Source organism: Corapipo altera, unplaced genomic scaffold (genome assembly GCF_003945725.1).
Source record: "Corapipo altera isolate COAL_440 unplaced genomic scaffold, ASM394572v1 45, whole genome shotgun sequence".
Classification (NCBI taxonomy): domain Eukaryota; kingdom Metazoa; phylum Chordata; class Aves; order Passeriformes; family Pipridae; genus Corapipo; species Corapipo altera.
Genome location: NW_020884877.1, coordinates 2735490 through 2761294, shown reverse-complemented (window position 1 = coordinate 2761294; position 25805 = coordinate 2735490). Strand labels below are relative to the sequence as shown.

The 25805-nt window shown below is 48.9% G+C and overlaps 2 protein-coding genes across 7 annotated transcripts in view; both read left to right on the top strand.

Annotated features, from left to right (window-relative positions):
* Window positions 1-3103, top strand: part of RBM44 (RNA binding motif protein 44) — a 9614-nt gene extending 6511 nt beyond the window's left edge. For all 4 annotated transcript variants that reach the window (XM_027637117.1, XM_027637119.1, XM_027637118.1 and 1 more), the window contains 4 exons: window positions 337-410; window positions 1584-1729; window positions 1853-2000; window positions 3033-3103. In XM_027637117.1, the coding sequence (XP_027492918.1) occupies window positions 337-410; window positions 1584-1729; window positions 1853-1994 (362 nt within the window). In that variant the 3' untranslated portion in view covers window positions 1995-2000; window positions 3033-3103. The remainder of the gene's footprint in view (window positions 1-336; window positions 411-1583; window positions 1730-1852; window positions 2001-3032) is intronic.
* A 1211-nt stretch (window positions 3104-4314) lies between these two features.
* RAMP1 (receptor activity modifying protein 1) overlaps window positions 4315-25805 on the top strand; it is a 26357-nt gene continuing 4866 nt past the window's right edge. Inside the window, exons 1-2 of one of the 3 annotated variants that reach the window (XM_027637122.1) lie at window positions 4315-4429; window positions 19207-19345. In XM_027637122.1, coding sequence (XP_027492923.1) covers window positions 4390-4429; window positions 19207-19345 — 179 coding nt within the window. In that variant the 5' untranslated portion in view covers window positions 4315-4389. Of the gene's footprint in view, window positions 4430-4649; window positions 4737-7769; window positions 7898-19206; window positions 19346-25805 lie in introns of those variants that run through there. The other 2 variants (XM_027637121.1, XM_027637120.1) reach the window with 2 other exon arrangements.

The following is a 25805-nucleotide window of genomic DNA, read 5'->3' as shown; positions in this document are numbered from 1 at the left end:
TGATTTCATATGATTTCATATGATTTCATATGATTTCATATGATTTCATATGATTTCAATGCCCAGCCTTCAGCAGTGGTACCTGTTAGTTCAGGGCAGTGTTTTCTTTGCCTCTTTTGCCTTTTCAAACCTCAGGAAACACTCAGGGAAGAGATATTTCACAAACTGAACTATTGTGCTTCTCAGGAGACTCATTTTCTGTTAGAAGATCCTCTTCATTCTCTTAGGTTTTCCCAAAAGTTTTCTCTCTAGGCATCCAAAATTTACAGAGAATATGTCAGCTAGAACTGAAACAAGAATAGTTGTAACTGTTCACTTTCTTACATTTATTATTAGAAGTGAAGACAGTGCAGAGTGGGAATGAACATTCTTCTGTTCATGTTGGTGGCCCAAGTTCCTCAGTGTTGGAGGTATGTCTGTTCTTAGTTATGTTGTAGTAGTAATGTCTTGCCTCTTTACTGAGTTCATCCATTCGTTTGCTGTCAAGTTCCCTGATATGAAATCACCTACTGAAGAGTTGGTACATTCTTTGCTTGGAGATAATCAAAAGGTAAATAATTATTACCAAAGCTCCTCTCTATGGCAGACTAAGAGCCTTAAAACTTATTGTCTCATCAAATGTTACATTTAATATGTAGAGAATGATGTTAGGGTAGGAAAATGTGTTATGTATTGGTAATAAATTTCTGGCATGTGACAGAAGAGTGAGAGCACTATTGCTTTGCCTCTGCATCAAATTGTGACTTTTCTTAAGACAGTTGGGAACTTACCCATTTGCACTAGAGTTTTCATCTTGTTTTTCTCCCCTTTTTGAGTAACACCTTTTTTTAATGTGAATGTCCTGAGATTTTACACAGGAAAGATTTTGGGGTACTGGATTGGAAAGAAATTGTAGGGTTTTTTAGTAGAAATAGAAGAAATATCTGTACAAATACAGGATTTTGTCTTGGCGCAGCTTGGCCCTTGGACAGTAAACACCAAATTAGTACTTGCTGGTATTGCTCTCATAAACTGCATAGATTTGCTGTCTTTGGGGATTTCTCTTTAAACATGCTAGTCCTTTGGGAAATGGTAATTGGATCTAATTTAAAGTAGCAGGAATGTAAGTTACTCATAAATGCATGTAGTAGTTTTGTTTCTAATTTACAGATTGGATAACACAAGTGGTTGTATTGGAATAACTTACTGATCTCAGTCTGTATTGGTCACTGTATCATTTGGGTTTTTTCTTGTTCAAACTGGTATCAAACTGAAAGAGAGCAGGTTTAGATTAGATATTAGAAGGAAATCCTTCCTTGTGAGGGTGGTGAGGCCCTGGCACAGGTTGCCCAGAGAAGCTGTGGCTGCCCCATCCTTGGAAGTGTCCAAGGCCACATTGGATGGGGCTCTGAGCAACCTGGGCTAGTGGAAGGTGTTCCCTGCCCATGGCAGGAGGGTGGAACTGGATGGACTCTATAATGTCCCTTCCAACCTGAATCCTTCTGTGGTTCTATGACTTTATATTTATTTGTAGGAAAGATTTGTTGTATGACCTGTACAATACTTAACCCATTCACTTTTTCCTTATTTTGATGCAATTCTAGGATACTGGAGAAAGTTCCCTGCAGAAAACATCTTATTCTTACAGCATTGAACCAGGTGATATCTTTAATTCTCCTTATGCACTGAACTTGAGCAGCTTTACCAAGCTGATTAAGAGACTTCAAGCAACCCATCCAGAGGCTAGCAGGTGAGAGTTCTGGGATTTCCTTTCTGCTCTGGCTTGTAATGGAGCCAATATCCATGGTAACTAAGTGCTAAATGTATTGCACAAAATGTGATGTGTAAACAGTTATTTCTTTCATTTCCATAGAGACCAAATTGTGGAAGCTATTCAGCAGGTGAGGAAAAACAACAAAGGTATGCTATGTGGCTTGGCCATCAGTACTATTGAGGAAAGGACCTCTGCCATTCTGAGGAAATCAATGCCCAATTGTGGGCAGGAAAAGCAATGAAAAACAGTGAGTATTCCAGCCTGCAGAAATACACCAAAATAAAACCACTTGAATTTGCATAGCTCTATAACCTGACTAGATTATCAGCTCTACAAGAAGTACTGAAGTGAATCCACTGAAACACTGGTTTTTAAGATTTGGGAGCTGTCTCACAGTTAACCCCCAGTACACCAGGAGAACTTGCTGTACTGGGGGTTAACTACTAAACTGCTTTAGCGATTAACTTTGTGGAGGGTGTTGTCACACATACTCTGCACAAAGGTGACATCTAATGGCCGGCCCTTGCGTAGCCTTTCATAAAGAAATCCCAGCGCGGGATTTGGTTCAGAAAAAATGGTGACATCTCTCTGGTGGCTGATGTTCAGCTCTGGAGTAGAAATCTGACAGAACTAGATTGTCTGTCTTGTAGTTTTCTCATGTTAAGCACTTTGCACGGTGATACAGCACTGCAGGAAGCTGCAGTGAGCTGAACGTGCTGAAACCACAGCCCGGAATTCCCGGGATGTGTGTATCTCTTCTCCTGTAGGAGACATCCTTGTTTCAGTCTCCTACTAAGCTTGGTACCCTGTTTGCTTTGGGTACCTATGGATGCCTTTAGGAACCTGCTAGCAGTGCCACTACCAGATTTCCTGCAAAAAATGTTAGTCTACTGACTGAATTCCACTGGACTGACACGAACTCATGCCTAAAATACAAAATTTTACACTTGAGAGCGTTGTCAGTCAGTAAGTTTTAACAGCCTCAAGATGTGTTCTGCTTTCCTTGTCAACTGATTATTTATTTTTTAAATGGTGTGTGGGCTTTGCAGTCATCATTGTTCCTATTACTGTATTTTTTTGCGTTGCTTTGCGAAAGAGGTAATGACATAATTTTTATTTTGATCATGAGGGAGGTGAGAAATAGCCAAGTCATTAGTAAATAAGAGAGAAAAAGAACTCCCATCTTTCCATAGTAAGAAGAAAAGTAAGTAATGCATTTAAGGTGATTGGGCTCAAAGCTCATCTATCCTAACTCACTCCCTGTTGTACTTTGTTCTAGATCCTGCTGTAATTGCTACTGGAAAGAGCAGCCATGGTTACTAATAAAGGTTAAAATTCGTTCTTCAAAAAGTTGTGCCAGTGTTGTGCTGTTTTCAGATTTTTAGTAGCAGCTGTTTCTGTCCCTTGAACTGGACTCTAATTAGGCAGGTGTTAATAGTGTAGGTAGAACTGTCTCTCTGGCGTGCAGGCCGTTTTGTTTCTGTTGGGAAAGCAGAAGTGTCTGTAATATGAAACACTCAAATACACTGTGGCATTCCTTCACTGTTCTCCCTTTGAAAGGCAGAGCTGACTTAAAATGTGAGAGAACTGATCTGTGGTCAATAAAGGTTAAAATCTGTTCTTCAAAAAGTTGTGCCAGTGTTGTTTTCAGATCTCATCCACTCCCTCTCCTCGTAGCAGAACTGCTACGGTAACGCTGTCAAAGCCCAGCTTTGTACTGTACCTTGGTCCTGCTGCTGCTGGTGATGTTTTGGTTTCTGCCCTGGTCCTGTAAAGATGAAAGCAGGCCTTGGCTTTACTGTGCCACATTATTAATAGCAGCTGTTGCTGTTTCTGTTCCCTGACTTGACTCTGTAATTAGGCAGGTGTTAATAGTTTAGGAAGAACTGGCTCTGGCGTGCAGGCTGTTTTGTTTCTGTTGGGAAAGCAGAAGTGTCTGCAGTGTGAAACACTCCAATGAGTGCACTGTGACATTCCACCAGGTTTCCTTGTTTATTGTTCTCCCTTTGAAAGGGAGAGCTGACTTAAAATGTGAGAGAAGCGATCTGCCGGCCAGTGGCCTCGCTGCAGCTGGAGCCCTCACCTGTTCCTAGTGGCTTATCCTGAGGAGCGCAGGCAGGCACTGCTGTTCAGACATGATTCGGCAATGAGCTGCAGGTGGAGCTGTAGGAGCTCAGTAGTGATGTTCCACTCGGTTAAAAAAAAAAACCAAAACATTTACCTTCTCCCTAAGGTTGCACTGCATCCTCTGTGTTCATATCCAGCACATAAAAGGGGGAAGGCTAGATTTTCACCCTCAGGCTAGGGAGAAATTCCTTCGGTGGAGATAGAAGCAGGGCTAAGGAAACCGCGTGGGGAAGAAGGACTTCTCGACGCTTTCCTTTTGAACTGTTCGCTCCCTTTCCCGCGGCTCCGGGCTACGGGTGGGGAGTCGGAGGTAACGAGAGCCTCGGCTACATCCTGCAGGCGCCTGGGGAGCGGTTCCCCCCGGTCTCTGGGGAGAAGGGGGTGTTGCGGACGAGCGAGCCCCGTGGAGCGGGCGGGGCCCGCGGCCGCCCCGGGTCCGCCCCTGCGCTCAGCGCCGCGGGCGCGGAGCCCGCCCGGCCCCGGAGCGGAGCCGCTCCTGCCGCGGGGCCATGGCCCTGCTCCCGCGGCGCTTCCTCTGCTTCGTCCTGGGTAAGTGCGGGCGCCGGGACACAACTCCCCCGGGGCCGGTGGGGCGGCGGGAGAGGCTCCCTGGAAGCCCCTCTGCGTTGGGAACGGGCGTGCAGCCCCTGCCGCCTCCTCCCGGGCTTCACCGCTTACACCCTTCTTCCCTGAAACCCGGGGGGGCACCAGCCTGGCGTCGCTGGCGACACAGACGGCGGGTGGGAATCAAAAGGAGAAATTATCCCAGAACGCCGGGACACATCGCGCTTGGCCTGGGAGTCTGAGGTGATGATGCTGTTGGACACAGCCTGCTTTGTATGGGACTCCCTGCTTGGTAGGTGAGATGTACTGAGCCGTGCTCCGCTGGCAGCCGTCCTTGCCTTTTGCTGCACATTTTTAATTACTGCTTTAGGAGTCTCTCTTCCCGTTCCTGAGCCGCAGGGAGAGCAGGCAGCCAGAAGTGCTCGTTCAAACAGGCTTCTCTCAGGTGAGGTCAGATGTTTCGGGGTTTTACTGGCGATCGGGTTGGAAGTTTTTGTTGCCCAGTTGTTTTCTTGGGTGCAGCATGCCCTGGTTTCTTTGCTGCTCCTGGCATTTCAGCTGCAACAGGTAGAGACTTGTGCCGTGCTTGTCACCTGTGTACCCGCAGCAGAAAGCTCCGAGAGATCGCGTACATGTGCTTTGTAGAAGTGTGTTTATTTAAGGTACTTAAACCATGAACTCTCGTCCTAACGCTGATCTTCCATGAAATCAAAGTGCTCCTTGAGGATGCACAGATTTCTCCTTCTTTCCCTTCCTTCTCCTGTGCTGGTTTTCCCCTCCAAACCCTGGTGGATAATGCACTGAGCTATGCTGCAGGTAATGGGCTTACCTGTACCCTCTGATTAACTATTTACCGCTCCTCAGCTGTGCAGGGGCAGGAGAAAGCTGTGCCCTTGGACAAGGCACATTCTCTGTGCCGGGTTGCAGGGAAAGGCTGCGGGTCCCTGGCTGAGGAGTGAGTGGTCAGTGCAGAAACCTGTGCCTGGTTTTGCTGCCAGTGAGCACTAACTCTGCTGGTTAGGATTTTTCTCTGCTTTTTTTTCCCAGTCAGTCTCATTTTCCTGACCCTTCCTTCTCTTGGTTTGGGCACTGTAACTGCTGAAAGCGAAGCAAGCAGGAGTTGCTGGTACTCCAGGCTGCTCCTTTCCACCTACAGTGGGCTTGGAAGCAGCAGGACGCTGCCTCTGCCTGATGGCAGCTAATCATGATGCTGTGAATGTGTTTGTCTTTACCTGCATCCTTCTTGTGGGATTATTTATTTTTATTTTTGAGCACAGTCTGTGCTATTTAACAAAAAAACAACCTTTTTGTGCCTTTCTGCTTCACAGCCCTGCACACAGACAGGGCTGCATGGAAATTGCAAGTGACAACTGAGAGCCCAGAAATCGTGGTAGAGTCATGAATTTTGAGGTCACTGATGCTTCTGAGGAAGCAGGTTTTTAAAATGAAAAGAATATTTTGAAAAGGGGAGGATACAAAAGGTGTGGAAAAAGCTCTGTTACTGTATTTGCCAGGATCCTGCTAATGATCCTGCTGGCAGACCTGGAGTGCCTCTGCTTGACACCAGGTTTGACACTTGTGTGGGGAGCATCGTCTCTGTGTCTGTAAATCTTGCCACACTCCATTTCAGGCCTCTTTGGGCCAGTAGCAGGGAGGGAGGGTGAGTTTTATGGCTGTGTGTTGATGTTTTCACTGCCAGCTTGTGGGCCCAGCCGCTGCCTTAGGACACACTCTCAGGTGTGTCACTAACACACCTTCCTTTGCAAACTGTCGAGAGTTTTATGAACACTGAGTGTGGTTTGGGGTGGTCTCCTCCCCAGAGCTGGGTTTCTGGAGATGTGTCCACCTCTGTAGGCAGCTCAGCCTGAGCTTGGGGGCTTTCCTTGGGGCTGGTCCTGCCCCAGCTCCTGCTCGCTGTGTTCAGCTGTGCTCTGCTGCTGCAGCCCACAGCAGGATGCAGAAGTGATTTTCTGTTTCAGAAGAACTAGATACTGTCTAAGATCCAGCTTCTACTGCTAGCTGGGAACATCCTCTGTGCTCTGTGACCACAGCCTCTTGGTGGTGGGGAACAAGTCCCTGGCCTAAAGCTGGGCGAGCTGTACCAAATTTTGCATGTGGTGTGGGCCATGAGAGAATGGGATGACACAGGCCCCCTCTCCCTGTCACCATAAACCCCTGGCTGTACCAAAGCCACAGTCCAAATCCTGGCAGGATTGGCCAAGCATTCCTCCTGTGCCAGAAAAGCCTTTCTCTTAAAGCTGTAAGTAACTTCCCACCTTGCTGCAGAGTCTTTCAAAAGCAAGCGATGGTCAGGGAATCAACCATCCTAAAAATAACCTTGGTCTCATTCAGCAGACCTGAGATCCAGCTGTATCCCAAGGTAACCACTTCCATTAAGGTAAGATTAGGCTTTTTCTGTTTTTTGGCTACAGCTCCCTATAGAGGCTTCTCAGGAGGGGATGAGCTGTGGTCTTGCTCTTTGTTACTGGGGCAGTGATGATTGGCACCACATCAGCTCTGCACTGTATTTGTGTTTAAAGGCAGTGCTGGGCTGTGCTATTCGGATTTCTTTTGGATTTAGAAAGCTGCATTGCAAACAAGGCTGGTAAAACATTAATGTATCATTGATTCCCTCCATCTTCTGCCTATGCTGTACAGTACTGTGTTTGCGTATTCTGCAGAAAATGACGCTTTCTTAAAAACAAAAGGTTTTGGCACTGTTTATGGCCTCTCCTGGAAAACAAGAAATTCTAAGTCCATTTGTATCCTCTCTTCATCTGCTGGCACCCCTGGGGTCAGGAAAAAAGGTAGAAACCTTTGAAGTTCTTCAGAGTGTCTTTAATTGTCTTAACTGTGTGTATGAACAACATGACTTTGATCTGTGGTCCAAGATGCCTCTGGGAAAAGATGTGGCGATGAGAGGAGATAGATGTTTTGGGTTTTCTGCACATGCTTGAGTGCCTGTGAGCATATGAGAAGGATACAGAGGAACTTTTTATGAGAGCAGGTATGGGAGAAGGGGGAATGGCTTCACACTGACAAAGGGCAAGGTTGGATTGCATATTAGGAAAAAAATTCTACTTTGTGAGGGTGGGGAGGCCCTGGCACAGGTTTACCCAGAGAAGCTGTGGCTGCCTCATCCCTGGAAGTGTTCAAGGCCGGGTTGGGTGGAGCTCTGAGCAACCTGGGCTAGTGGAAGCCCATGGCAGAGAGTTGGAATGAGATGGTCTTTGAGGTCACTTCCAACCCATACCATTCTATGATTCTATATTCCTGTTACCCTGTAACCATCCTTAAACCATTGTCCCTTACACCTTGATACCAAAGCTTGGAGCTTTGCAGGCTGTGGTCATCTCATCACTTGAATTTGCTGGACTCAAAAATAATAATAATAATAAGAAAAGATGAACAGTAAAAGTAATGAGAAAAGGAAACCTCTGCAGGAACAGCTTTGTGAGTCAGGCAGCTGCACTGTTACTGCTAAATTTTGGGGGTATATTTATGTTTTCTCTCAGCTCAAAGCACACTCAGTAATGACTGCCGGTGATTTGAGTGCCTCTTCTATAAAAGTGCTAAGGCTTCCTTTAAAATCTAATTGAAGGCTATTGCATCTCTGGAAAAGTCCTCCTCAGTATTTAGAGCTTACCATGTTAGAAATCCCCAACAATAAACTAAAATGTCCTCCTCCCTTTCAAAACATTTTTTGAGATGGAGAGGACTTGAAACTTCCTAAACATTAAAAGTATGTGAGTAGGGAAGAACAAATTGCCTCCACCCTGTAATTTCTTGTATGCTCCCATACATGCCAGTTCTATTCCTGCAGAAACCAATGGCCTATGGATTTGGTAGGGTGGATGGAGGCTGTGTTATCTGGTCAGGAAGCCACTTGGGTTTGAGAAATTGAATTGCATTTATTAACTCTGAAATGCTCTTGAATTAAAGAGCCATTAAGCACTGGTGCCGTGATCTCCTATTTGTGATGACCCGGGAGGTTGTGGATAATGAAAACATAAATGCTGTGACCTGGTTGGAATGAAATTAGAGACCTCATAATGGCTAAAAATGGGGGTGGCATCCTTTATGTTTTCACGGGGCTGGAAATCAATATCAGATCATTGCAGAGTTAAGAGAGGTCTTGGAAAGCTGCAGGTGGGATTCTGGAGTTATTGCTCTGCACTGACAGGTTCATTCTGCTTCTCTGGCCAGCTGTGAAGTCTGGCTCTGTCAGTGTTAGTGGGTGTTTGGGGGAGGTTCGGGCCCCGCAGCGATGGTTGTGGTCACAGCCCTTCCCAGCACAGACCCTGCACCAGGAGAGGACCAAAAACACCACTGGGTTGGAAGGAGAATAGCATTGAAAACCCCTTATAGGGGAAACAGAGCATGTTTCAGCTTGGTCAAATAGCTAAATGCCTTTTTCTCTTCTAAAATATATCTGTGGCTAGGGTTTGCCAGGCTAATTCCCACTGTGGGTGGGTGAATACCAGGGAATCCTTGTCCCTGTCTGCTGTTGTGCTGCTGTGTGTGCTGCCTGCGAGCTGGCTGCTTTTAATCATCAAACCCAGTAATGAACCTGCTTAATGGTCTCAGTCCCTTGTCTCTGTGCTTCTACAACGTGAGCTTTTGAGGATTTAAAAGCACATCCTGACACCTCAGGAAAGCATCCTGGCAGAGAAGTGGGCAGCAGCCTGGTTGAAAACCTCTAGATTTTGGCTGAGGGCAGGATGCAATCCCTCTGGGCTTCCCTCTATCCTTTAGGTAATGTTGTTGGGAAAGGGGCAGCGCTCTATGTGTGTGAGTTGCAGAGGTGCAATGTCTGTGTGCTGTTCAGCTGGAAGGAAAGAAAACCGCATCGAGAAATCTCTGTTAAAAGGGAAAATAAATTACTTCTGGGCTGCTCACACAGCTCAGCAACAGATTTTAGTCTGGAAATTCTGTGTTGAAAGTATTTAGTCAAGCTACTGTTCTGTGCAACCTGTGGTGAATGCACCGACAAGACAGTGAGACTATTTATTTTGGTGTTCTCCCTAACAAATTTTTTATGTTTACTCACTATGTGCTTCCTTATAGGTGATCTGTTGGCAGTTTTTTTAATCTCAAAGGTAGTTCAGTCAAATGGTAGATGGTCCCATGTAGCAGAATAGTCCATGTTTAATACGCTCAAACCCCTTGAAACCTGAGCCAGCAGAATCGCAGAGTGTTGTCTACAAACCACGGCCAAGCACTTTTAACCTTGGAGTTACTTTCCCTGTTCTTATTTTAGCCTCAGTCAACTGAAATAGCTGAAGGAAAAAATACTCTCGGGGGGTGGGAGGAGAGTGCATTTGCCTTTAGCACATTCCTGAAATCTTGAGTGTGGTGGCTGCTGGTTTTTCCCTGGCTTTCTGCAGCCAGACCAGCCTGGGTTTGAGACCAAGCTGACATCTGGCCTCCTGTGGTGTCCCGAGCTTTGTTGATGTTCTAAAAATAGCTCTAAAGCCCGGGTCTAACACTGGATTAAGGTGTTGGGATGGCAAAGCTGGAAACCACAGTCCTCCCCTGGTAGGCAGGAGAGAGGTGGCTTGTTCTCAGGGCTGGCATCACTTCAGACCCTGGCTGCTGCTGCCAACCTCGTGGGCTGTTAGCAAAAGTGGGATGCACAGAATTCCAGAGGGATCCCTGGTTTCTTTCACCCTCCTTCTGGGAGCAGGTTTTGGCGGTGGTCACAGGCAGAGATGGTTTGAACTTGGAGTGGGTGAAGCCAATGAAGTCAGTCAGGGCTGTGCACACATTGCCAGTGCGTGTCTAAAACCTGTGTTTTTCCTCCATTAATTCAGTCAGGGAGAATTATTTTCCAAAAGACCCCGCTATTCATTAAGGATATAATTATCTTTGTAACTAACAGCTCATGGCAGATTTTTCCCTCCCCTGGTTTGCAATCAGGCAGCAACTGGATTTCAGCGTGGCAGGGTTTGGAATTCATTTCTCTTTCCTCCCTTTTCGGCTAGTTTTGATTTTATTTTACTTGCTGAATGAATTGGGGGGGCGGGAAATAAAAATATTTGCCATTCTGCCCTCTGCAGAATCAAGTCTAGGGACGTGTTTCTGGAAAGGTACTTGGCAGCCTCTAATGGATAACAAGCACATTCTGTAACTCATGCTAATACAGGTGAATACTCAGAACCTAAAGGCCTTTAATCTGATTTTTTAACTTCATCCCTGCTCCTGGAATTCTGTTCGTTTCATTTTATTACACAAAGCAAGATAAAGAGGTAGCTTTTTTTTTTCCAGCCAGCACTAATGAGGTATTTTGCATACAGCTGAACATAATCATGAAACCCAAAAGGATCTCAAAGGTTTTAAATTTGGTGTCCTGTTGTGCCTGTGAAGGAAGGAAGTGATTTATCCATCGAGATGGTACTTTGATGATCTGTAGGCATTTACTTTTTGCCAGGATGGGGGTGTTTGAGTCTTTGCTGTCGTTTTATAGCTATTCCAAGAGGGCACACAATAAACTCCCTAAAAATAATTGCCAGGGAGTTTTTAGTTGAAGTTGAGATAGGAGCCAGCTGCCTGGAAGCAACACCTGTGTGGCGTTTCTCTTAATTTTATAATTTTTGTAAACAAGTGCCATGTTAAGCTTGCAACCAATGGATTTGATGATATTTTTGTTAACTAGTGGTTGGGCTTCCTGCTCGGGCTGGGCTGTGAGTTCAGGGGACAAGGTGCACGGGTCACCCATGGATACTGGGGACAAGGCAGGACCTGGGCAGTGTCATCAGCAGAGGTGAAACCCCATGTGGGCAGGATGAAGACCAGGGTGGTTTTCATTTCAGTCTCCCAGATTGTTTGCCTCCCTGAAGAACTGCCACTCTGTGGGGCCACAGAGCTGGGATGGGTGGCAGGGTCCAGGTGCCAGGCAGGGAGAGGGACTGGAGCTGCTCCTGTTGCCCCTCACCGCGGTGGGGGAGAGCAATCGCAGCGCTCGGATGGGATGTGCTGTGGTGAAACCTGGTGCCCTGTATCGCTTCAGAGCAGGTCACAGGCTTGGGTGTGTTATCAGAAGATCATCAGGCTGCCAAAAAAACAGGGGTGAAGTCAAAGGTCCCTGTGCTGGCGCCTGTGGCAGGAACCGTGTCCGGCAGCCGGTGTGCGGCTGAGCCGGAGCCGACGGCTGTTTGGGATCCGCTTGTTTCCGCTTGACCTTCTCCCGTTACTGCCTTTTACTGTAAGTAAGTCTTCATACCCGGGGATGTTTATCCCCCAGAGTGTTTCTGGAGCATCCAACCTGGCTTTGGTGAAACACAGCCCTTGCTGGCTCTGCTCCTGCGCTCATCTAAGCAGTGTCCCTCAGAAATGGGACTTCTGGGGATGGGCCCCAGCGTGCTCCTCTGACCCACCACGTCTTGTGCTCCATTCCCTAGGATGTGGAAGCCTTTGACCCCTTTGGAGGGCATCTGCAGCCCGAGCTTTCCACATGGCCAGGTCCCTGGCAGGGGACTGTCCCCAGCCTGGCTGACCAGGGAGTGACTTTCTGTGCCAATTCTGCATTCAGGTGTCCGCTGTCTCCCAGGCCAGCAGGGTTTTACACTGCCCCTCACCCCTCCTTATATCCTTGGCACAGCACTTACACCATGGCACCTCCTGCCACGGTCTGTATTTGGCACAGAGATCTCATTTTGCTGGGATTTAATGGGATTGGTCAACAAGTGTTTATTTAGTGTCAGGGGAGGCTGTTTTGTGAGCAGGCCCAGATGGAGAGAGATGCAGCAGAGAGGCTTTGGGTTGTATTTGGTCACAGCAACCCCCGGCAGCTCCAGGGTTGGGGCAGAGTGGCTGGAAAGTGGCGCAGAGGGAAAGGATCTGGGTGTGCTGAGTGACAGCAACTGAACATAAGCCATCAGTGTGCCCAGGGGGGCAGAAAACCAATGGCACCTGACCTGTATCAGGAATAGTGTGACCAGCAGGGCCAGGGAAGCGATTGTCCCCCTGTGCTGGGCACTGCTGAGGCCACATCTCAAATTCTGGGTTCAGTTTTGGGCCCCTCAGGACAAGAAAGGAATCGAGGAGCTGGAGTATGTCCAGAGAAGGGAATGGAACTGGGGAAGGGTCTGGAGCACCAGGAGCAGCTGAGGGATCTGGGGGGGCTCAGCCTGAGCAAAGGAGTTTCAGGGGGCACCTTCTTGCTCTCTGCAACTCCCTGGCAGGCTCCTCTCCCAGGGAAACAAGCCATAGAACAAGCGGAAGTGTCCTCAAGTCTTGTCAGGGGAGATTTAAATTGGATATTAGGAAAAATTTCTTTACCCAAAGGGCTGCCCAGGGCAGTGTTGGCATCCCCATCCCTGGAGGCACTTAAAAGCCATGTGAATGTAGCACTTGGGGCATGGTTTAGGGGTGGCCTTGGCAGTGCTGGGTTGAGGGTGGGACTTGCTGGTCTTACAGGGCCTTCCCAGCTGAAACATTCTATGATCCTGTGATCTGGGGAGCCAGGGGGAGGCCCGTGGCCGTGCTCTTCCCTGGGGCTGTGGTGTCTGCAGCTTGCTCCTCAAAGAAGCACAAGCAAAGCCACAGCCCCATGTGTGTTTTCCAGGGGGAATATCCGTTTTCGTACCATTGAACTTTCCTCGCCCTGCCTCTTCATTTGACAATTTTTCCCTGCTGTGAGGCTTTTTTCCCCCTTTGAACCTGAGTGACTTCTTCCCTGTCCAAGTTTCATGAGTCCTTGAGTGCTCTGAAAGCTTTTGTATGGCTTCATGGCAGTGAGGCTGTTGGACAGGCAGAATTTGGGGTGAACTCTCCATCTGCAGAGCTCAGGGGGGAGCTCCAGCTGGGCTTTGTAACTGTGTCCAGGCTGTGCTTACAGACTGCTTTGTTTAAGAAGTAGGTGAGTAGTTTCCTTCTGCTGCTCCATCTGCACCCCCTGGAGCAGAGGGCAGGCAGAGAGAGGGGACTGCTCCTTCTCTTTTCTGAAGTGGGCAGTGGCAGCATGTCCGAGACATCCTGGGATCGGCCTTCCCAGGTCCTGGGAGACAGGCAGATCTCCCCCCACCTCCCAGCATCTGCTCTGCCTCTGAAATCCTCACTGTGCCGTGACTCAGCGGTGTGTTGAAAAATCCCCACTCCCTTTCAGCACATGAAAACCCCAAAATCCCGTGAGTTCCGTCTTGGTTTACATCCTGAGTGGTTATGCTGGGAGAGAAAATCCTGAGGATTAAGGGACAGTGCCACAACTGTCTTGTTCACTCAGTGAACAAGAGTGAAGTGGGCAGGGGAGGCAGAGTCTGTGTGGTTTTGGGACCTGAGGATACTTCAGAAGCATCCATGAGCAGGTTTGGGATGGGATGATTCTGTGCAAGTCTCTGTCTCCCCCACAAACACCTGCAGGGTTTGGGCCCCTCCATCCATCTCCATTCCCAAGCTGCTGCACAGCCCCGACAACCCCCAGAGTCACTGCCAGCAGCTCGGGCTGGGGGCCAGTGCCCCCAGTCTGACTCAGCCAGGGAAGAGAGGCTTTAAAAATACATTCCTCATGTAAAACCAGGACAGAAATAGCCTTGTCAGGGCTCAGAGATTTCATTTGACTGTGGGGGCACATCCTGGGCTGTCAGCAAGCGGAGGTGTGAGCAGATGGCTCCCTCCTTTCTCAGAGAGGAACACACGGCCTTGAGCCGGCCACCCTGCCCTTCCCAACTCCAACATCTGCAGTTTTCTGTCCCCCAGCTCCAGCCAAAGTGGGACACAGCTTTGCTAAGCACTAGCTTAGTTTTTCCTGGTGAACCAAGGGAGTGTTTGTAAGCTCCGAAGGCTCTGCTGAGCTGGCGGCTGCTTGACGCAGCCCTGGCGGGAGGTGTATTTTTAAGCAGAGGGAATCAGACCCTTCCCAAGGGTCTGCAGATACTGGAAGGGCCAATTTTTCCATTTTTTTTTTTGGTTCTGCTGAGTGAAAGGGAAGATGCTGAGAAATGCACTTGCTGAGGACCAGCCTGGCTGGTTTGTGTGTAAATGGGGGTCCCAACACCAGGGGAGGGGTTGGAAAGGAAAATGAGGTGGCCTGAGGGAATGAACATGTGCTTTCAGGGTTTCTCAGGGCTGTGCCTGCAAAATCCCCCGACTGAAAACCTGCTCTACTAGAGCCATGTGGTACCTCCAGCAGGGGCGTGGAGCTGTGATCCCCACTGGAGGTTTTTGTCACCAGGATGAGTGGCCTGGAAGGGACAGCTGTGAGTCTGAGGTGTCTGGGGGTTGTTGGTCACAAGAAAGGGGAACAAAATCAGGTTTGAGGTTAGCCCCAAGAGACCACCTCCTTCCCAGCTGGTGAGTAGACAGGTTGGCAGCATGGAGTACGTCTGTCCAGTTAGGCTGTACCTGGTTTAATCTCACAGGTTTGTACCTGCTGAGGCAGGATTCATCCCACTGGATGGGGCTGTGCTGAGTGCAGGGCTCGGATCACGCTCAGTGAACAAACACCAGATTTCCAGCTCTTGCTGGGTTTTATTCTGCAACTGAGTCCAAACCACGAGGGTTGTTTTCAATCAAACAGCAAAGCCATCACCCCGAAAGGGAGGGGAAAACAGACCATTTTCGTCTCGGATGTGTTGAGGGCACTAATCATTTCACAGTGGGGGTTACAGCATCTGGGAGAAGCCCAGAGGAAGATACTGGGGTGTTTGTTCTTAGAGCCCAGAGCTTTGCTGGTGCTACACGTGCCTTGTTCATTGCCAGCCCTCCTGTGAGTGTCACTTTGCAGTTCTCTGCCATCTTTGGGGTTTAATGAGGCTTCCAAGCTTTTTGATGAATACATGGCTATTTCCTTCTCTTTGCTATGAAGCAAAGCAGTTTCCCCCCAAAATGAGATAGTCACCACCGTGGATCCATTCAGTGCTCTGGGCTTCTTGGAGGTGGTGGAGTCCCACCCAGTTCACTCCCTGAGTTAGTTTTATACAGCCCCTCATGAGAGGTGAGAGTAGGAGCGGTTTTGAGTCCACCTTAGTGGGATCTCCCCAAAAATGAAACTGCCTTACTTGAGACTTGCTGCCCCAGAGTCTCCCAGTGCACACACACCTTGGGCAGCATCCAGAGGTCGAATGGCAGAGAGCTGGAGTGGCAAGGCTTGCAAAAATGCCTGGGAACTGGGAACATCCCGTGCTATACCAGTTTGAAATGCTCAAATCTGTTCTTGGGCTCTGTCTGCTTCCCCATGGGGTTAGTTACACATCCCAGCAAGACAAGACCAAGAATTCCCGGAAAACTGAGGAGAACGTGGCCAGAGACCAAGGAATTGAGCAGAGAGGACACATGTAAAATGCAAAACTTTCCTTGTGGAGAAAGCTCAGGGATTTCTGCAGGTGAACCATCACTGTGACAAGTGTGTGGGCTCACAATAGTGGCTGGAGGAGTGGGCGGTACCCACCAAGCTACTGTCCAGTTGTTTTCCTAAAATTTTGGTAACAATTCAGGACCAACACTACTTTTCTGCAGAAATAAATGTGTGGCAGGTTTTTTACAGCTAACTCTCAAGACTCCTGGTAGATGCTTGCTGGAACTCTCCAGGTCATCAATCCCAGGGCAATCAGGAGGATCTGGGATGCCTGCAAAAACTGTCCCTCCAATCACCTCCCCACTGCTGTTCTCCAGATGTTTCCTGTGAAGAGGCAAATGAAGGATCCTTAAGCTTACATCCTTTAGCAGGCAATCAGGGATTCTCTCCACGGGGAAGGTTGTTCATCAACAGTTCCAGTGACAGGAGAAGGGAGAATGGTTTCACACTGACAGAGGGCAGGGTTAGATGGAATGTTAGAAAGAAATTCTTTCCTGTGAGGGTGGTGAGGCCCTGGCACAGGTTGCCCAGAGAAGCTGTGGCTGCCCCACCCCTGGAAGTGTCCCAGGCCAGGTTGGACGGGGCTTGGAGCAACCTGGTCTAGTGGAAGGTGTCCCTGCCCATGGCAGGGATGTGGAATGAGATGAGCTTTAAGGTCCCTTCCAACTCAAACTATTTTGGGATTCTGTGATTCTCCATGTTGAGGTGGCACCCAAAGACCAAGCAGAGCTTTGGAGGTACTGCATGGCTCCAGCGGGATGCTCCCAGAGGACCACTGTGTTCCCACAGCTCCCAATGCCATTTTTCCTGAGGGAGCAGGAGCGACGGGGGCCTGTGAGAGGGGAGCTCTTTGGAGGCTCAACCTCAGTATAGTTGTGTTTTGGAGCTCATTTATTCAGCAGCTCCTTGTGGCCTTCACAAATGGATGCTGCTAAGTACAGAGACGTGACTGCTCTGGAGCTCGGTTATTTACAGCTCACTGCAGCTGACTTACCCCATCTCCATCAGCAGGGCTGAGGGCAGAAGGAAAGCCTTCTGGAATGAGAGCCAGGAGATACAAAACTCTCTCCCTGCTTTTTTTTCCCCTGCTGTTACAAACCCTGAGCCCATCCTAGCCTGACACAGGTTTGGGGGAAATCTGTAAAGCAGCAGGGATCTGGGGTTTTAGGTGGAAATGTGGCAGGAGCTTCTCCTCACTTCGACCTTAAAATGTATAATTACAGCTTGAGTCAGTTCTCCCCAGTCAGCTGAAAACAAAAGGGCTTTTTTGCCTTGCTGTGTCCAGCTCCATCCTGGCAGCACTTACACAATGGGCTCTGTTGGGCCTCACTCCTCTTGGATGCTGTTTGCTTCTGATGTGTAAGACAAAAGAGCCCTTCACCATGTTAAAAATCAAATGTCCATGTGAAGGGTCTTGGTCACTGGCTGATGGGTCTGGTTTTCCTGCTGACTACCAGCTGTATGTGGCTTGCAGCTCCTTGCAGCCACTTTGTGGTTCTCAGTTGCTTCATCCCCATGGTTTATTCAGTGTTTCTCCTCTCTCCACCCAAGGTGGAGCTGCCTCTTAAGGTGTTTTCCTCCAAGCAGCTGTGTGGTTGTCAGGAAACATTTGGGCATCCCAAAGGATAGTTGTGGTGCAAAGGACTTGTCTCTAGGCTCACCCATGCTAAGAGAGTGGGAAGAGCAAAGTCAGATGAAGTGCAGCCTGGCCACGCTCGGTTAACTCCTACTTTTCTTTCTCCCTGTGTCACATCACTGTTGAATTCCCTGAAGTGGCTTTGTCTTCCTCAATTTCTCTCCATGCTTTGCACGTCTCACTCATTTCTTCCTGGCTCTGTTTCCTCCTTTGCTCCTCAACCCCCTCGGCCCCTCATCCGTCTGCCTTTTGGTCTGTTCTCCTCCCCTGCTCTCCCTTCTTCCCTCTTGCTCTCCTGCTCTGCACTTGACGTGTTCCCCAGAGGCATTTTCTCTGCAGCTGCTTGTCCAAACATGTGATGGGCATAATATTTACAGGGCTCTTGTCCTTTACAGTCCAGTGCACAGACCTCACCGAGGAGTGACCCCTTGGAATGGCACCTGAGCCTCCCTTGGATGCTGGTGCTCACTCAACCGAGGGATGAGAAGGGGGGAGAAGCCTCCCAGCCATCAATCATCCTTGAGCCTGCCCAGACTGAGATTTGCAGTCCAGGCCTCACATAAAATTATTGTACCGTTCCTCCTCCACCTTCTCCTCCTCCCTCCGTGCTTTGCTTCAGCATCTCAAACCCTCCCATTTCTGAGCAGGGCTTATCTCTGGCTGAGGTGCTGTTAGGTGAGCCCCTGGCTGGTATCAGCTGGGGAGAGCTTTAGATTTTGATAAACTCAATTTTTTATTATTGCAACAGTGAGGGTTTAACACTCCTTAACTTCTCTTGGCTCATTTACTCACAGTTGGTGGTGGGAGACAGTGTGGGAGCCCTGCAGCCAACCAGAAACATCACCCAAATTCCCTGAGTTCCCACCCATTGCCATGGGATGCTGGTACCTGTGTGCTCCGAGGATTTCGGAGGCTGCAGAGGGATGATGTCCCGTAGTGATGTCCCTTGGCCGCTAAATAAAAGCAGCTAAATTCTCTCGTGTTAAAAAAAACAAGATAAAAATAAAGCACAGAGTTATTCACACGTGGCAAAAAATAGAGCTGGTATGTGATGCCTGTCTGTAGTGTACTCCGGGAGCTGAGAAGGCACGAGCTGGCTCTCTGGAACCAAGGGAAAGGTATTATTTATAGCCAGGCTCAGTAAATCATTCTTTCAAAGGTTTGTTTCCCCTTCCTTTTGTAGCATCACTGTCCCTTTCCCTTTCCCCCCAGTAGCAACATGGCACTGATTGTGCTCGAGCCTGTAGGCAGCATCCCTTCCTTCCCTGCTCCCAAACCAGAAGGCACCATGTGGCAGGGACATGTTCCCAGAGGGGGATTAAATCAGCACCGTGCACCAGGGATGAATTTCCCTGTGCCAGACCTTGTGCTCCATCTCAGGTGGACGTTTGTTCCCAAACGTGGCCCTGTGCAGGTGCTTTGCTCCAGCAGGGATCTGACTGGGAGCCATGGGGTTATTCCCCACCTTCCCCAACACCCTTACTCATTTTTTAAACCAAAAACCTGGGCATTTGAAGTCCAAAGGCGTGTGCTGAGCAATCAGCAGAGAATGAATCCGCGTCCTTACTTCTGACTTACCTGGCATGTCTTGAATAATGGGTTTATCAGCATCAGGCGCTGGGGAGGGGAATGGAGGCTGGTGCTGCAGGGCCCCAGGGGTGTGAAGAGGGAAATCAACCTCAAGGAGGTTTTGGAGCAGCTGGTTGAGAGCGGGGTTGCTTTGGTCTCAGCTCTGCTGTGGTGGGTGCCCTCTACAGGGGGCTGGGGGCCGTGGTTGTGCCATGACCCACCACAGCAGAGCCTGACCCTGCCTGCCCCTGACCTGTCTTCCAGCCCAGCACTTCATTGCGGCGACGGCGTGCCAGGAGCCGGACTACGGCTGGATGATCCGGCACTACTGCCTGAAGCAGTTCCAGCTCAGCATGGAGGGCATTGGGCAGCGGCTCTGGTGCGACTGGGATGAGACCGTGGGGTAAGTGAGGCCTCTCTGCTTGTCCCTCTAGTCCTGGCACCCCGAGACCACCTGCACCTGTCTTTGGGTTTGGGGGTTTATTTCCTGGCGGGGGATAAACAATGTGCTGTTTCACTCTGCTGCTGGTGCTGCCCTGGCTCCACCCCTGCTGGGCCCAGCCCCTACTGGGGCTTCTCCATCCTGTGGGGCCGCAAGGTGAGCTTGGAGGGGAGAGCACTGGACGTTGTCTGCCCGGACTTCAGTGAGGCTTTTGGCACCATCTCCTATAAGATCCCCACAAATAGATGTGGGCTGCATGGGCAGACAGCGAGGTGGGTTGGAAACTGCCAGAACAGCCAGGCCCAGGGGGTGTCAGTTGTTGGACAAACACCAGTTGGAGGCCAGCAACTAGTGGTGTGTCCCAGGGGTCAACACTGCCCTGCTTAACCTCTCCATTAATGATGTGGGTGATGGGACCGAGTGTAATCCCAGCAAACTTTCAGATGACACCAAACTAGGAGGAGTGGGTGACACAGCAGGGGATTGTGTTGCTATCCAGAGGCAACAAATCTAAAAGGATGGAGGAATGGGCTGATGGAACCTCCTACAGTTCGACCAGGGGAAGGGCAAAGTCCTGCACCTGAGGAGGAACAGCCCCAGGCACCAGGACATGCTGGGGGCTGCCCAGATAGAAACCAGCGTGGCAGAAAAGGACCTGGGGGTCCTGGTGGACACCAGGCATGGTGCATGAGAGCATGAATCAGAAACATGTCCTTGTGGCAAAGAAGGGAATGGGCACAAACAGGCATGGGAGGTTCCCTCTGAACACCAGGAAATGCTATTCCACTGTGAGGGTGGCCAAGCAGTGGCACTGATCGCCCAGGGAGGATGTGGAATCTCCATCCTTGGAGATACTAAAAAAGCAGCTGAACATTGTCATGAGCAACCAGCTGTAGGTAGCCCTGCTTGAGCAGGGGGTTTTGGACGAGGGGAGATGGGTCTCCAGAGGCTGTCTCTGAGCTCAGCCATTCCATGGTTAAAGAGGCTTTCAGGGAGCTAAACTTGAGCAGTGTCTGGAAGTCAGGATGGTGGCTGTGATCAACCACATGACTCAGCAATGGAGCTTCAGTCAGAGAAGACTACAACTGTCTGGGAATCAGTGGGTTAATAAAGCAGCAGATTGGGACCCCTGTCACAGCTTCTGGTGACTCACAGCTTGATGGACATATTTTCCATGAGATTTTTAATTTCTTTCTCAGCACTCTGGTTCTCCAGTCAGTCCAAAACTCAGCTTGAAAACCCCATAACCCACTGAGAGGCCCTCAGACCCTTTCTGTGAGAAAATCCCAGGCTGTCCCACTGGACCTGCTGGCTCACCCCCTGCTTCCAGGAGTTGTGTGTTGATTTTTCTAAGCAACTAGAGGGAGAGGCTGGAATGGTATGGCATGGCAGTCCTCTGCTAAGCCTCCTGTTTGTAATCAGTGTCAGGGAGTCAGTGGTGATTTATCACTTGGGAGAAGCAGAGATGCAGCTTCCCTAGTGGGAAGCATTATCTTTGGGGGATAATGAGGGTGATAAGGGAACCCTGCTCAGTGCAACCCCATCAGGGAGAACAGGGATGTTACTTATGGGAAGTGTGTTTGATTTTTGGGGAATTTCTTTCAGTTTATTTTTATTGCAAACCACTCAAACAGCACTTTCCTTGGATTAGCTCTTTCCCATTTAGAATCAGTGGAGTTTTCTTGGTACTACCATGGAGTAAATCGTTCTCCTGATGAGAGGGTTTTGATTGAAGTTGTGAAGACCAGTCAGGGGTGGCCATGTGTCACCATGAAGGCTTGGAAAGAGAAAATAAACCCCCTTTTTCCGCCCTCAGCTGACTTTCCATATTGTACAGTGTTGTTGGGCCATGGCCTTTCCCTGGGTAAAAAAAAGCAAAGGACAAAAATGAGCTCTTGGGACACCAGTGGGGATGGAGGTCAGCTGGAAACAGCGAGCAGGTGGTGCTGTGTGCCATGAGCTGTTTTGCCCAAAAATTAGAGGTTTTGCAAGATTTTGGTTGATTTCCTGCTTCATGGCCCTTTCTTCTGTGCCAGATTAAAAACTGCACACACCTGTGTTTATGTATTTTTGGGTCAAAGGTTGGACTCAATGATCTTAGAGGTCTTTTCCAACTTTAATGGTTGGAAAAGACCTCTAAAGTTCTATTCTGTGATTCTGAACATACGTACTGGGTGTGCTGAGTGTCCCCCAGGGGCAGGACTTTGCTTTTGGTCCTGGTTCAGTGCTGTCTGTGGGCTTGATGAGCTCAATCCATCTCCTCCCCCAGCAAAGCCACTGCCCAGAGAGCAGAGGTGTTTAGAAGAGCTTGTTCTTTATCTTCAATGTGCTATATTTCTCCTAAATAGCTTCAACTAAACTGTTATCCTTGTTGCTCGTGGAGGAAATGTTGATAAGCCTGCAGTGTTTAATTTGGTTGCCTGAGTCCATTTGCTCCCTGTAAACACATGGCTTGAGGTCACTTAAGAGATGACATTCCTCTGATCCTCTTGTGCCCTCAGGACACTGGGAAAAATCAGGCAGAAATAGCTCAGCTACTGCAGTAAATAAGCTGCAAGGATGTGGGGTTTGGTTGTCCACCTTGCTCAGCAGCCTTTGCTCCCTGGGTGTGTGTGAGAATCACCAACCCCTTTTGGACAATAAGCAGGAGTGGGCAGGGGGTGGCATAGGTGGCTGGTCACCCCTCTGGCTTAAGGGGAAGGATTTGACTTCCTCCAGGTGTGAGATGAAGAAATGGAAATAACCCACCTTTTGCCTAGAGCCTGTTCTTTCTGTATCTTCCCCCAAACCAAGGAATTTTGATGCTTGAAACCTGTCTGAAGCAAGGAGAAATGCTGTGAGGTTTTGCCTTTGCCAGAGCCTGTACAGCTTCAGGTTTGGAGCTGTGATTTCCTGTACAGCAGCGTTTAGCAGGAAAGAGCCTGTAAGGCCCATCATTTCCTGCTCAATTGAGGGTAACACGATGGGAACATCTGGATAAATGAATTGTCTCAGCAGAGTTTGTAATTGTGGTTCATTGGTCCTATTTATAGGCTGCAGATGCTGCTCCCATCTTACCCTCAGAGGCATTACCTGAGCTCTGGCCTCACTGGTGCTGCAGCATTCCGATGGAACCGAGGGGTCTCTCGGCACCAGGAGTGTTTGGTGAGGTTGGACTTGGACCATGTGGACAAGCACCAGCTCTCTGGGAAGGTTTATCCAACACCATTGAGCTCTGCTGGCTTCCTTAGCCATGCTTATTTAGGGAAAGTCGATGTTTCTGGATATGCGAGTCTTTATCGTGGACCAGGGGAACTCATGTGAGCTGCTGCACACTTTGGGAATGGGATGCCAGGTGGTTTTTAATTTAATAATTCATTCCAGAAGCTGGCCATGAACAGTGTCTCCTGGGAAGGGAGAAGGACTGGAGTGTCCTTCCACACTGAGAGGTGTTTTCCCTTGGGTAATCTGGTTTTCTTCCCTGTCCTCCTCCCCAAAGGCCGAGCATTCCGGCGTGGCCTCGGGTGCTCCTTGGATCCTCAGCATTCTGGTGTTTTGTTTTCCAGGGCTTGCGGCTTCCCTGAGATTTAAAAGCCAGACTGGAGCTGCAGCAGGAGCTCCTCCATGTCATGGGCTCCTCCACTCCATGGTGGTGGCCGAGCTGCTTTAGCCAGGAGCTCAGCTGTGCAGGATGAATTCTCCCAAAGACCAACTTGGCTGTTTTGATTCCAGGTCCAAATTCATCGGCATGGTGATTGAGCCGGGGGATTAGCTGTGGTCTCCCTGGGGGCAGCTATTTTGGGGATGTGGAGCGCTGCTGGCAGAGCTGGGGCTGCTGGAGGGGTCGGGTGCCGGCCGCCAACCCACGAATGTGTCAGCAGGAGCTGGTGACTTGCAGCTATTTTTCCTGCTCGGCTCTGGCCGTGGCCAGGGAATGGATTTGCCTGACGGTCCGTGCACGGCGGCGGCGCAGCAGGACGGGGGGACGCAGCTGCGGGTGTCACTCCAGCCAAGCAAGGCATCCTCATCCCAAATATATCCACCCCGCGGCATGCCTAAATATCTCCAGGGAATGCTTTCCCCTCGCCGCGGGCATCCTGCGGGGAAGGAGCTCCGCGGTGGGAGCGTGCTGGTCTGACAGCTGCAGCCAGGGGCGGAGCTGCCAGCTCCCGGCTCGCCTGGTACCCGGCCCTGGCTGGGGGCTGCTCCCGCAGCTGCCAGCACACTCACGCTGTGCCTTCACGTTATTTGTCCATTATTTAAACAAAACAGATTGATCCATTCCCTTATTATCTCATTATCTACTTATTTATCTTCAGCTTGCCAGGTCCCAATGGATACCCCTTCATCCTGTCTCCGAGCTTGCCCTGCAGAGGAGGAAATCAGTGTTTTCTTTTAATTTACAAAGCAAAAGGAAAGCCTTGTGGTGTTTTTCTGTTCCGAAGCATGGAATTTGGGTAGGATAGGAAATATCCTCGTACTTGTGGCAGAAGAGAGAGTTGTCAGTCCTGTGAACCCCAGCCACAGTGACACCGCCCGCATCCAGGTGTGGTCAAGGAATAAATGCCAGATCCAATTCTAGTCTTGTTTGCAGTGGTAAAAACACAGAGGAATTCCTTGGGATTTATAGCAGTGTAAGCATTTGGATGCCATCAAACCCTTAATCAGTCCTTGACTGCTTCCCACCAGTAGCCTGGCCCCATCCCCATTCATCCCCATCCCCAGAGTGTCCTTTAAACCCAAACCTTTTTCATGGTGACAAGAAAAACAGTTTTAATTGCAGTTCACCATTGGGTAAGGAAAAATATTGAGAAGTAAGCTAGGCTGTACTTTTCAGGGCCAGCTGCCTGTCTCCCTGCAGTGGTGGGATCGTTTGGCAAAACCTGCCCTGCTTCTAGTGCTATCCTATGGCAGCTCAGTAATCACAACAAGGGAGAAAAGGCCTTCTCCAAGTGGGATGAATGTTAGAAGGTATAGAGAAAGCAAGCCAGAATTTGTGACTTGCTCACACAAGCTGTTTGGGACAGAAACTGTATCTCTATCAATAAATTGTTCAGGGCCTGAAACACTCAGTCAAAGGTAACAGCAATGTAAAAACCATGTAACAGTACAACACAGAGGATGGTCTGAGGTCACAGCAAGATCATGAGGCATGAGATCATATTGGCAGAAAAAGCAAAATTCAGCTGGAGTTTTCTGAATTAGCAAAAACCTACAAGTGAGGTGAAGTGAAGGAAGGAATAGGGCTCTTGGGAGCAACTCAAGCTTCCCTGCTTTACTGTACTTGAGAGACTATTGGGTTTAATGTTTGTAGGAAGGATAGAATAACTGAAGCACTTGTTACAAGAAAGAACTTGAGTTTCTTCAGCCTTTACCTAAATTTGGGCTGAAAGAGAGCGAGATATTAGATGTCAGGAACTGGTATAAAAAGGCGTGTCACTGTTGTGTTGGGCAAAGCTGTGGTTTCTCTTGGGGATCTGTTGCTAAATCTCAAAGCTGGGACAGAAGGCCGGGGGTTTTAAAGTGCAGTTGTGTTTGGATGTGTCAGTAATGAAGTCTCTAATGAAGTGCAACAATTAATTCCATTTACCTGCCTGTATGAATTGCAAATGTACATGTTCATAGGGAACACAAAGCTCGGTGTATGGAAAGCATTCATAGGGAGATATCCTGGGTGGGAAAGAGGACTTAAAGTGTGAATTATTAATATTAATTGTTTAGGAACAGCTCAGTCAAGCAGGAGAGGTCGTTGCAGTTTCAGATGAAGAGAAAGTGGTCAGAAAGCCAGGAGGGAGTCAGTTCCTTGAGAGTCCTTGGAGACATTTAACTCAACTGCACAGGCTGGTTCTGCAGGTTTGGGGTAGGAGGGAGAGCAGCCTGGAAACAGCAGGGCAGGAGAAGGGTGCCTAAGCAGTGGGTTGTGATGGCATTGCTATTTCTGTATTCTGTTCAGAAATGCTTTGTATAAAATTAAATCTGTTAACCAAACACAGTATTGTTGAAGACAGGATACAAACCTTCATTGTATCAGAAGCTCTCTGAAAAGGCAAATACAGATGTGGAATTTAATATAGGTTGTGCTTAGAAGAAAATCTAAAATGGGATTTTCTTAAGCAATATTTTATTTACAACTGAGGAGGAAAACAATGGATTGAGCACCTCACAGCAAAAAGTTAAAAATACCTCCTTCCCCCGCCCCCCCAAGCCTTCTTTCTGTGGGCAGTCTTTTTAGGCATAGCAGCCATGCAATTAATTGAAGTTGGCTAGGAGCCTGTAATGAACAGTCTAACATGGTGTAGCTGCTTTCATTAATAATATCATTGTCTTTTGTCAACTTTAATAGCAGTTGGGTTTTTCCAACTGGAAGAGGTTAGACAGATAGACAGGCAAGTCACAGAATCAGAGAATCAGACGGGTTGGAAAGGACCTCTGAGATCATCAA